This window comes from Enhydra lutris, unplaced genomic scaffold (genome assembly GCF_002288905.1).
Source record: "Enhydra lutris kenyoni isolate GAN:26980312 unplaced genomic scaffold, ASM228890v2 scaffoldscaffold8, whole genome shotgun sequence".
Lineage (NCBI taxonomy): Eukaryota > Metazoa > Chordata > Mammalia > Carnivora > Mustelidae > Enhydra > Enhydra lutris.
The window spans coordinates 8772558-8785560 of NW_019154092.1; the positions used below are offsets into that span (position 1 = coordinate 8772558).

General features: G+C 43.2%; 1 protein-coding gene across 2 annotated transcripts in view; it reads right to left on the minus strand.

Moving 5' to 3' along the window:
* Window positions 1–13003, minus strand: part of LOC111142547 (protein tyrosine phosphatase, receptor type M) — a 769091-nt gene that overhangs the window by 42231 nt on the left and 713857 nt on the right. For both annotated transcript variants that reach the window (XM_022495809.1, XM_022495810.1), the window contains one exon: window positions 11415–11512. In XM_022495809.1, coding sequence (XP_022351517.1) covers window positions 11415–11512 — 98 coding nt within the window. The remainder of the gene's footprint in view (window positions 1–11414; window positions 11513–13003) is intronic.

The window sequence follows — 13003 nt, forward strand, 5'->3', positions numbered from 1 at the left end:
AAGAACCTTCTATGAGGTGCAGGGATTGTTAAAATTGTGAGAGAGTAGTCTAGTCTAGTTACCCATGTGAGGGAGGGGAATAGCTCTCCTTTCAAAAAATGCAGGTATGGGGGCGCCTGGGTGGCTCAGTGGGTTAAAGCCTCTGCTTTTGGCTCAGGTCATGATCCCAGGGTTCTGGGATCGAGCCCCACATTGGGCTCTCTGCTCCGTGGGGAGCCTGCTTCCTCCTCCCTCTCTGCCTGCCTCTCTGCCTACTTGTGATCTATGTCTGTCAAATAAATAAATAAAATCTTTAAAACAAAACAAAACAAAAAACCCCAAAAAACGCAGGTATAGACACACACACACACACATACGCACACACTCTCTCACACAAACACAAATTTATAGGAACACTATCCAGAATAAATTTTCCAGAAATTAGGGTTAGCTTTGTAGGTATCAAATTTTACATAAGAAACCTCATGACTTTAAGCCTTAAAATGCAGTACTTTGTAATCTAAAGCACATACTAAGCCTTCAGTAAGACTGGAGAATAAAGTTCTGTGGTTTTCTCCTTGCTTCATTCTGATAGTATTTGTTTTCCTTTCATCTCACGTTTTTCAACATCGTCCCCCAATTTAGTACTCAATGAAGTGTTTCCTAGTGGAATGAGTTTGTTTGACAATCGTGCCTGTTTCCCCAGGCCCTTTATACCAGTTTACCTTTCAATTACATAGATTTGCTACCCAGATTGGATTGATGGACATTAAGTAACACGCTGCTTCTCTAACGGACTTGGGGGGAGCAAAATAATTATTTCTACGCACCAGGAGATAGTCTTCCAGATGTAAAAGTCACACTTGCAGCTACACAGGCCATGATGGGGTGTGCGGAGATATCTTTATTAAATGCTTGCAAGAGTCCTCCGGAGGGGTCACTCCCCCAGCCCCCACCCCAAGCCCCTTTCCTGCTGCACACAGGGGACAGGGGTGGTACCACTGGTCAGAAATAAGATTGCTCGAGTGTGTCAGGCAATTCTGAGACCTTTTGCAAAGAATACCCTCTCTCAAGACAATAATTGGCCGTAGCCTGATTAGATCATTTTGAAAAGAAATTTTATGAATTATAGACTGAGCATCTTCTACGGTCCGCATAAATGAAATATAGATAGAACACCAACAGAATCTGTCCCATCAGTACCCAATCACACTGCAAATATTCCTCTCTAGATCTACAAAATTTGTGTATCATAGTGCGGAAGAAATAGGAGCGGACAGCTCTCTCCTGAGGAGGCGACACTCCAGTCTTTTTCCCTGAATCATTCCCTTTTGAAAATCCACACTCCGTACTTTCCTCCCGCTGTGGGTGTTCAGAGCGGACACAGTGAGTGCCAGGCAGGTCCCAAGGCCACGGGCATTAAAACAGAGCTCATCTGCAGACGCATCTGTTTTTCAAATAGATCTCGGTGCCAGAACATAAACAATAAACATACAAATATTCTTCATGCAAACATGGAATTTTAGAGCTCATTGGGCCCATGTCCCTTCATTTCGAGGATGCGTAAACTAAGGCCGGGCAGTGAGACCCGGTTGGTTTAGTCCCTGAGAAACGTCCCCACGTCCTCATGTTCACTTGTGTCAGTTCTGTGAGGCCTCTGGCTCCCGGCTGGCCCGGGATCCCCGTGCGGCCTGCCTTCTTGTCGCCAGCCGCATCGTGCTTATTCCCTTCCCTAGTCTTCCCTTCTTCCTGAGACAGGAGCATGCCAGTTCCGACCTCAGGCCAACCCCCTTCCCCTGCATTCTTGGGCCTCCCTAAAATACCTATTTCCTCAACCTCCTCAAGTCTTTCAGCCCACGGCCTTGCTTGTACCATCACGGGGAAAACGAAAGTTATCAGGAGAGGGTGTGATTCCAAGGTGATTGTTTATCTTCTGGTTCCATTTATTTAAATGCGTCGTCATCTGTCTCTGTTCTCCTGGCTCAGAGGACAAGATGTCACCCCTCCTAAGGCTGAACTGAAGACCAGCACTCTGCAGCCCCTTCCTCCTGCCCCTCAGGGGAAAATCTCCCTTGGCTGTCCACTTGCTAATGTTCAATTTCTCTTTCCTGATTCTTTTTTTGACACATAAAATTTTCAAAGGTCTTCCACCTATAAAAAAACATCCTTTGACTGTTAATGCCCCTCTGTCGGCTACCATGTTTCTCCTTCTTCCCTTCTCAGCTAAGCTTCTGCCAAGTTGAAACTCAGTCTGTATGTCCCATTTTCTACTCTGGCCTTGACCCTGCAGACTGCCTTCAGCCCTCCCCGTCTCTTGCGAATACAAGTTATTTGGTCACTCGACCTCCCTAATGTATTCTTGACTTCCTCTCGGGGAGCTCCTTTTTTCCCATGGGGTGGCTTGTCATTTCGGGGTCCTGGACAGCAAGGGATGAGCCTATGTACCAACCTAGAGGAGTTAGATGCCCTGCCCCCATTACTGGAACCCCGAGCACGGTGAAAATGGCCCGGAAGTTGTGAGCACATGTTCTCTCCGTACCAGAACCTTGACCAGACTGGCTGTGACGTCCCTCCGCTCACTGGCCCTCCGGACACTGCCTTTCCCCCTGTTTGCAAGCTTTCTTCTTCTCATCAACATGCTGAGCTCCGAACCTTCTTGCAGGAGATTTCCCTTTGGCTTAAATTAGCCCGAATTGATTTCTGTCGCACGCCATCAAAGGACCCTGATGGGTCATCCCTCGGAAACTACTCAGGCAGAAGGTCACCAAAGACCTTTTCCTTGTTACATCCAGTGGCTGTTTTTTTGCCTTTAGATTACATCCGCTCCTTCTGCAGCATCTCCTCTGTGTCCCCTTTTCCGTGTCGCTCTGTCACTCAGTCCTTCAGTGTACATATCCTCTCCTCGATAAAGCATTCGTTCGCTCTGTGTTCATTTTGAACACATTTCTGCAGTTTCCCTTAGGGGACCTGTGGTTCCCTCTGCCTTCTTTGCTGATTGAATCCCAGCTGCTCCTTCATACTCAGCCCCATCCACCACCTCCTCTGGGAAGCATCTACAGAGAAACCCCTCCAACCTCAGCTCCCGGCCTGATGAGGGGCCTTGTAGGAACCACCACAGCATTCTGAAACCTCTGTCATAGACTTGAGTCACCTTGCTTGCTTCCCCATTCCTGTGGACATGCTTAATTTATCTTCGTAGCTGCAGCCTTTTGTGTCTAGACACACTGATGGGAGTACAGCCCTAGCTCATTCCCTGAAGGAATGCCTTCCCACCCTGTCTGGGACCTTCCTGTCCCCTTGCCCCTTTCTTTTCTTGCACCTTTAATCTTTGCTCCCAATTGCATCTTCTCTTCAGACTCCCCACTATGCTCATGTCTACCCAACCATCACCACCACCCACACACTCAGCCCCACACACCCGTGCCCCACTCCCGACTGTGATCATACCCTGAGCTTTGCTCAGCTCTAGGTGCTGCTCTATCTCTTTCCTTTGATTTGCATCTCCAAGAACAAGCTACTCTAGTGGCCTTACTACCCACAGAGCCACTGTTCCATGGCCACTGCATTTGTGGTTATCACACTACCGAAACCTGGTGTGTACCAAAGACGGTGGTGGTGGGGTGACCTGTGGAACTGTGGAGAGAACACGGGCTTTGGAACAAAACATTTTAGACATTCCAGCTCTGTGTCATTGGCCAAATTATTTAACCTCACTGAGCCATAATTTGCTAACTTTGAAAACAGAAATCTTTGTATGTATCTTAGAGGGTGACCACGATAACTAAAAGACATAAGGCTTGCTCATCATGTAGTAGAATGCTTGGCACAGAGTAGGTGCTCAATACATTCTGCTGTTTACCTACCTTGCCCCTGAGGTACCAGACCTCTCTGCAGCTTTGGTCAACACTCCTTACCCTCTCCTCATTGAAACTTTATCATCTCTTACTCAGGATTCTGGGATCTCATAGTGAGGTGACTTATTTCTCTTGTACACCATTTTTAGTCTCCATTCTGAGCTCCTCTTTCCTGTCTGCCCCTAAATAGATAATTTCTGGTGCTCTGTCTTCACTTTTTCTCTTCTTTCTCTCTGTTTTTTTTCCCCCCCGCAAATGCCATGTTTCTGTCATAGTGGTTATCACTTTGCATTGTTACTTTTTTGTCTGCCTGTCTTTCTATCGCTTAGATCATGTCATATCTTTTCATCTTGCTATTCCCAGTCTAGGCCAAAGCCTAGCACACAGGAGATGCTCAGTTCAGATTCATACATTTCATAGTTAGTCTCTATATTTTCAGCTCATGTATCCCTCCATAGCTTTCTGGAAAAACCCACATTGTTCATTCAGCATCTTAAACTCAGCATGCCCAGAATGAATCATGTTGATTTATTCTTAATCTGGCTTTTCTTTTTTCTTTTTTGGAGGGGAGGGGTAGACAGAAGGGTTATTCTTCTTATTAATAATCTTCACATCAATCCAAGTCATAATGGTAGAAACCTTGTTCATATTTCAGTTCTTTTTCCTTATTAGCATCCCAGATAACACCCAAACTGTGTGTCTTCAATAAATTCCCAACACCTTTGCCACAACCCAAGTCCAAGTCATCTCTCCCAGAGAGTACTCTGACTCCATGGCTTCTGTCAACTTTCTAATCCTTTCTGTAGTGGCTGCTAGAACTGTCTTGCAACAACACTAATTAGAACATGTGATTTACCAGCTTGATGCCTTCCATTACAACAAAGACACCACCACTCCCCAAATCTACCTTTGCCTCTTCCTCAGGAGTCCACAGCTAGCCTTCCAGCCTCAGTTAGCTGCCCATCCCCAGTAGCTCTCACAGCTGTCTCAGACCACTCGCTCTTTCCCATCTTGCCATTGCTCCCTTTCTCTGGGTTTTTCCTACATTGGTTATGCCTCCGTTTTTCCCAGACAGACCCAGCTCCTCGCTGTGTTCTCCTTGATGTCTCCTATGCTTCCTCAGGCAGAATTAGCCCTGCATGGGTGCTATCATCCTTGTGACTCATATGTATTATAGCTCAGTGCTTAAATGGTTCTCTATTACCATTTTCATGTTCCTTGAGGACAAGTAGATCATAAACATCTTTGTATTTCTTTGTGCCATGGATACAGTAAGTATATCATTACATTTTGGAGATGTCATGCTGGAAAGGGAGTAGAAAGCTTACTTTTGGGTTAATTTGTGAATAAAACAAATTGGGTGCTTTGGTTAGTTTTCTAACATTTTAAAGAGGGGAGCTGAGAAAACCTTCGGGCAGAGAAACCCTCAAAGGCTCAGTGGGGGCAGCTAGGGAGTCATCCTTCCTGGAAGAGCTGGCTGGCATGGAAGGGTCCATCGAGGGTCCCTCTCCTATTGCTGAGAGCTCAGTACCAATGAGTGCCTCGCTTCTGGGATGACATGCTGGTGGCAGATGCTGTGAAGTGTGGCAGTGCCTCGGTGGGAATCATCATAGTTTAGAGTGCTGACTTCACTCTTTTTCCCCCTAGTTTTGTGTTAACGTTATGGAGGGAGGTATGGCTTGAATCAGCTTCATTAATAGGATCACTGAAATGGCTGCTGGTATCAAAATGGTGAGAAATGCTTGTTGAATTAGTATAAATTAATCAAAGGCTAGTGCTATAGTTATGCAGGTCACAAAACATCAATCTTAAATATCCAGTTCATTAAAAAGGATCTATAAAAGGCAATGATGAGAGTTCAAGACAGAGAAACTTTCGTAATGTCTATAAAAGAATTTGTCTCTTCCCTGTCAGGTATGAGTATGATGTCTTAGAAGAACTCAAGAGATTTTGTACAAATATTATTGGTATTTTGCACTGTTAGGCATTACCTAGGTTATTCCTCCTATCAAGCATTATTTCCACATTTTATAAAGGGGCAATCTTGTGTCTCTCTTGCTTCTTCCATTGATCCTGGATCTGGTGGCTTCTGAAAAGAAGCCGATGTCCTTTGTTGTATGTGACGGGGGCACTTGGAATCTTAATATACCTTCCTTGCATGTGAATTAGAGAGTTAATTCTGACATTTAGTGTTCATCTTAAGCTTCTTTCTTTGTTACTCTTTTAGTAACAAATATGAAAGGAATACCAAGTCAACCTCTTTGCGTTGATAATAATCTTTAAAGCATCCATTCTGGTAGTTCCATGCATCCTCTCCATTGACTGAAGTTAATGTCTCTGGTTTTGGCTTCTCTTCTCTCCAAACCACTTTATCACCTGTTATCAGAACTCTTCAGAGCAGCTCAAAAATAATTCTCCTATATGACTATGAGACCTCATTTGGATTTTTAATAAACAGTCACATTCTAATGAGGTCTTCATAAAACTGACTAAATATGTTTAGAAATCATTAGCTTAAATTACCAGCACAAAAAATCTCCTTTGGGAGTCCTGCAGATTTGGTTATAAGATTTTTGGCAGATGGATTAGTACAACAACACAACAGAGTTTCTGAATCTCCACACAAACGGTGTAAATGGGAATGCCTGGGAAAGAGGCGACTGGATAAAAAGCTCGATGTCCCTCAGGTGGGTTCATTAAAGAGGGAAAACAATCACAACACATTCCGGAGCAATTTAAATGCCAGGTGCGCAGCCAACGGCAGGTGCCAGGGAAACTGACAAGGGTCCCTTCCCGGAACACATGGGCTGAAAGGGGATGCATGGTGGTGACAAGGAAGTCTTAGATAATGACAGGTCCTGGCAGATGTACTGGGGACCCCGCTGGAGGGAAGTGCAGCCCTTGTGTCTTAGGCACCAGGTGCTGCGACAGGGAGGCTTCCCAGCGGCTCCAGCCCCGGCAATTACAGCCGCCTAATGCAGAGCGCTTCAGGGCAAAAATCAGGGGAAAGCGGGTTCCCAGCTCTGACTTAATGAATCAGCAGCAAGTCTGGGTAAACAAATAGGCATCCGCCTAGCTCATGCCTAATTCATGAAGGACACACCATGTGCAGTAAACATGTTAAGTAGGTAGTGGTTGCCCTTAAAAACCATGTCATCTTGATTTCTTCGGCGGTTTGTTGTTGCTGTTTTTAAGCATGGAAAATGGGGAGGTAATCTCTAAACAAGAGTGCGGCATTAACAATGGGAAGTGGCGTGGAAAAACGATAGTGCATTTTCCCGGAGGGAATGTGACCTCTTGTCAAAACCCCCAAATCACGCCAGGCATTTCAAGGACAGATGCCATTAAATTCATTACTAATTGAAGGCAGACCCATCCATGTTGCTGATGGTAACGAGGTGAGCATTCTTCAGAGCTGACCACATCCCCACAAACCTGGCAAGGATTCGGAAGGATCTTTTTCTTTCCTTCTTTCTTTTTTTTAAAAATAAGCTTACCAGACCTAAACTTACTGAGTTTCTTTAAGCCTATGGGCTTCCATTTGGGGCTAAACCTGAAACCTAGTCACCCTCCCCCCTTCAGCTGCCTACTTTTAGCTGGGATTTCCATGGTTACTTGTCCGAAGGAATAGTTTCCATTACAAGAACCAACACTGACCACCCTGGATGAGGTGGGTCCTGATGGAATGAACAGACCAACACTGCGTGGCCTTTATTTTGTATTTTCCCAAAGCCAGGCAATTCAAAATGCAAATTCAAATGTGCACAATTCGAGGTGGTGAATAACTTTTAAGGAGCATGGTCATGGTGGAAATAAGGCACTGTCCCAGTAGTCTCCAGAAATCTCTCTCCTTATCATACACGGGCAAGTCAGCAGGTATTTGTAAAATGAATGAAGGATTGAGAATCCATCACACATGCATTTCAGGGAAAGAAACCCACGAACATAAAAACAGAGACAATTTTACCTTAGCTCTTTCACATTACCCTTGCATAGGTTAATTGCTGACACTAAGTTGGAAGAAATCTCCTTCATTCATTTCACTGGGCAGCTACTGAGTGCCCAGAAGGCAGAGACCAAAAATTTCGGTGACGTTGAACATTTTTTTTTGCAGGAGTCATTACTGCTTTCATAGCAAAAGAATGGGGTGGAAAAGGTAATTATAGACATCACTGTAGGTTTTAGGTTTGTTGGTGGAAAGATAAGGGTGACCCTAATACCTGTATTTATGAAGTTCTCAGAATGGGCTGGGAACTTCTCTAACCACCTGATGCATAGAAATTCACTTAATGTTCACAAGAACCCTATGAAGCAGGTGCCACGACATCCCCATTGCCCAGGTGAAAGGCGCGTGGCAGAGAGGTTCAGTGGATCCTTCTAGGCCAGGTATCCGGTGAGCACCTGCCACCCAGTCCCTAAGCCAGCTCCCCTGCTCTGGTTCCCAGCAGAGGGAACTGAAAGACAAGAAACAGATTTTTGTACTTTCAGGATATAAAATATTGCTTTGTAAGTTTTTATACTTCATATATTGGTTTCCTGGTATCTACCCCATTGTCTTGGGACTTTATATCTTTAATCATACAGAAAGTTTTCCATTTTAATAAGGTCAAATGTCCTCATTCTTTTCTTAGCATATTAAATATTTGGTATCTTTGAAGCATTTTTTTTTTAAAAAGGTCAGAAATATTTTCCTTCATATTTTCTTCTGAAAGTTTTAAAGCTTAATTTATAGTTTAAAAGCTTAATTTAAAGCTATATTTCAGTCTTTATTTGGCATTCGTTTTTGGATTTTTAATGATTTTTTTCTTTTTTGTCTGCATGAATAACCAAATGTCCCAACTCAACTGATTGTGAAGCTCATGCTTTCTCCACATATGACCATAGTCAACATCCAGGCTCTTTTGACCTGCTGGTCTATTTCTCTCTGCCCAGTTTATGGGACCCATAATTTTCTATTGTCCTATGTCCTTGTCTGGTTTTGATGTCAAGGTTACACTAGTTTCCCAAAATAAAGTGGGGGAGCAGTCTTGCTTCTTCTCTTCTCCTCAAATAATTTTTTTTTATAAGATCTGGAGGCTCCATTCCTTGAATATTTAGTGGAATACATCTGTAAATATGTCTGGGACTGGTGCTTTTCCATGGGTCAGTTTTCAACCATAATTCACTTCTTAATTAACATCTATTCAGAATTTGTTTCTGTTTGAGTAAGTCTTGGAAGATCATATTTGTTAAGAAACTTACCTAATTTGTGTCAATTTTCAAACTTACTGTTAGTTTTTCATATTATCTATTATGATAAAAGAATCTTTATCCTCTTCCAAATATTGAGAGCTTTTGGCTTTCTAATTTTTACTTCAGATTGCCATATGTCTATTTCATGAATCTCTTCACAAAGCCTTTGTGATTCTGTTGATTTTTTATTATTGTTTCTTTGCTTTTTATTTGACAATTATCTGCTCTTCTATTCATTATTTCCTGTTTTCTTTAGTTGTATTCTGTTCTTCACATATCTTCTTGCGTTAGATGCTCAGTCTCTCTCCTTTTCTAACAACATTTAAAAACATATACATCCTTTTAGGTACTATTTGATTTGCATCCTATAAGTTTACTCTCTGATACTTCCTTTATTCATGGTTCGAACTATGTTCTGATTTATATCAGGGCATTTTACTTTGACCCATGGGTTGGTGGAAGTGCTTTTTCACCCAAATCCTCAGTGAAGACTGCTCTGCCGCCTTTTCACTTCCCAGGCCTGGTGCCTGGCTGGCTTTCCCCCTTCTACCTCCCTCCACCTCCCCAGACAGTCCTTTCTCTGAGTGTCTATCTTTTACAGGCTTAGGTTTCCTGTGGCAGCCTCATTTCAAATTCCTAATCCTGCACAGGCCTATCTCCTTTCTCAGTGGGCTGTAAAACCCAAGATCCAAGATTGCGAAGGTGGAGGGCCACCCCACCACTGCCTCCAAGACTGGCTTCTAGAGAACAGCAGCTGTGTCCTCTCTCTGTCTGGTCCTCATTCTTTTGGTTTCTAGTATTCTCCTTTTTTGACAGCTAAGCTAAACACTTTTAACATAAATATTTACAGTTACATGTGATTTACACATATATTACATACAAATATATTAAAACACACATTTATATTTTATCTAGAATTTCTAGATGTTCGTAGGAGGAGGGTTTTTGGATTATTTAGTTTGTTATTTTTGCTAAAATTGTAAATATCTCCCATTTCTTAATGTCTCCCTTCTTGAGTTGTACCTCTAGATACTTCTGAAAATCCTTTTCTGGAAACCACTTTATTGACGTATAATTGATAAACAATTACAACATACAGTGTTTCATGTGTATACTTGGTGAGTCTGGACACATGCGGACGTCCTGATGGCACCACTATAATCAACGTAATAGACATATCCAACCCCCCCCACCCAAGTTTCCTGTGTCCCTTTGTTGTTTCATTTTTTTGTAAGAACATTTAACATGAGATGTACCCTCCTAACAAATTAAGTGCACAAAAGCATATTGTTAACTATTTTCCACCAGCAGATCTCCAGAACTTATTCATCTAGTGTAACTGAAACTTTGTACCCACTGAATATCGACTCTGCATTTCTCCCTCCTCCCAGTCCTTGGCAACCACCACAGTATTCTCAGCTTCTACGTATCTGACTATTTTGGAAAATTCATGTAAGTAGAATCATCTGTGACTGGCTTACTTCACTTAGCATGACGTCCTCCAGATTCATCCACGTTGTTGTAAATGGCAGGATTTCCTCATTTTTTAAGGCTGACTGAGAATCGTAAGAAACAACCCCTGGATGGTGTCTGCCCCCATTTTGCTTCTAGGCTAATCTCCAGACTGCCCTTGCTGCTGAAGGTCAATCTCACAAGGTCAACCTTCTCTAAGAATAATGGCTTCTTGAATGGAGCAGAGCCATGAACCCTACTATAAAATCAAGCCACGGCACCCTGTGTATTTTATCATTTTTGAATTCCACTTTGGAAATAATCCTACCACTTCCAAGGTCATAACTATGTAAGCATTTCCTAGTTAAACAAAAATAGCTCTCATGACCAGTCCCTCCCGATAAAGTGACACAAGAATTTGGGAGCAGAGGGTGATCTCTGTTTTACAGGTTAAGAAACAGAGGACCAGGAAAGGAAAAAGGAAGCCAGAGGAGATGCGGGAATGCCCAGTAATGACAACACCCAGTGCTGTACACGGTTTCTGGAGTCAATTTTCCCAAGTGAGGGAACGCAGTCACATGCAATGGGACACCCATTGAGTTTTGACACCCAACAAGTGTTCGTGCTGAGAGGTGTTTTTGTGTGCTCAATATAGCCAGATAACAACTGCTTTTAAATCTTGAGTGCCTTTCCTGTCTGTTGCTATCGCAACAAATGAAAGCAATTTAGTCTATGTTTACGGATAATTTATACGCGAGTCCAGCAAGTGAGAGGAGGTGGTGCAGTAGTTCGTGATTTCCGGAGCACACGTGATACTTCGGAAGCCCCTATCTGCCTTACTTCACGTTACCAACCGAGCAAGGAACACACAGCCAAGTAGGTGGAGAGCCGACTCACCCTTCCCACTTCCACGAGGTTGGTGACCATGATGATGCTTGCGGTGTTTTCATGCCACACCATCCTCCAGAAGTCATAGATGGTCTCTTGCATTGGTCCTGCAGCAAAACAGAACACGGGCTTTTTTTTTTTTTTTTTTTAATTTTGCAAGTTTGCAACCGGAAAATTTCTGGGGCTTTCAAATAAACCGATTGCATACCCACTGACAGTCCCCTCACTTTTACGGGTGGACGTGGTTCTCCTTTCTAGTGTGGATGCAAATGGGGACTCTTTCTGAAACAGCACCTATAGAAATACTGAATTTTTCATTCATGGTTGAATTTTCTCATGTCGTCAAACATATCTGCATTTGAGCTCTTTCTACCCCTCTTGAACTACTGCTGTGAAAGAAAGTTATTTCTCCATCATTTAGCTATTTATCTCCATAATACTCAAGAGTGAAATTTTAAAAAATGGATAGCATTACTCTTCCTGCTAACCACTGGCAGACATCCCAGGGAAATGGTAGATAGAATGAAATGAGCCTCTATAGGAAAAATGGCCTTTTCTTGTTTCTAATATTTTTCTTTTTCTGTGCTGTCAGATTAACCCCCCCCCCCCACTTTTTTTTCCACCTAACTTTCAAAAGTGAGAGAGAAGTTAGACTTTTAAGCAGCTGTACTTCCTGTCCCTGAACATGATCAGCAGCTTGGGCTCGGCTCTTGGGATTGAGCATTCAAAAGCCATTCTTATGGACTGGGAAGAAAAAGGGGAGAGAGGCATCACAAAATGCTACTTCTATAGGTACTAGGTACAGGAAGTTGGGATACAAAATTTCTTTGAATCCAGATTTGTAAAAATCCTAATCTCTACCTTATGCTCGTGCATATTTGAGAGTGTAGGTGTCACAGTAGAAGTCTTTATAAGACAAGCAGAAATGGGGCGCCTGGGTGGCTCAGTTGGTTAGGCAACTGCCTTCAGCTCAGGTCACGATCCCGGACTTCCAGGATCAAGACCCGCATAGGGAGTTTGCTTCTCCCTCTGACCTTCTCCTCTCTCATGCTCTCTCTCACTCATTCTCTCTCAAATAAGTAAATAAAATCTTAAAAAAAAAAAAGACAAGCAGAAATGCAAGGAAATGAGAGGAGTATAACTTCAAAGGTACGAGAATCTCATGGTACGTGTGGAATCACACGACTGTTCAGGCACATGCCGGGACCAGGACCCGATCATACCATAGGATCTTGGCATTGCAGAAGACTGGATTTGAAGCTCCGATATTTGGGTTTGAGATGCGCCTCTGCCTCCTAACTGGCTGTGTGATTTTGGACAAGACAGCCACTGTGAGCTTCAGTGTCACCATCTTTCTTTATCTACATACTGATCTCAATAACCTTTCTCAGGGTTATTCTGAGGATCCCTGGAGTTAATGCATACTCAGGCGTTTTGTAAACAGTGGAGCATTAGAACAAACACAAGGTGTGTTTAAAGGTATTTATGAGAGGTCCCTCCTCGGCTAAGGTTTGGACGCCGAGCAACGGTGGCATACCCAGGGGCCCCCTTCAGTCACCTTCCGTTCCTCTTGACCAATTATCCGCTGGTTCTTGTGT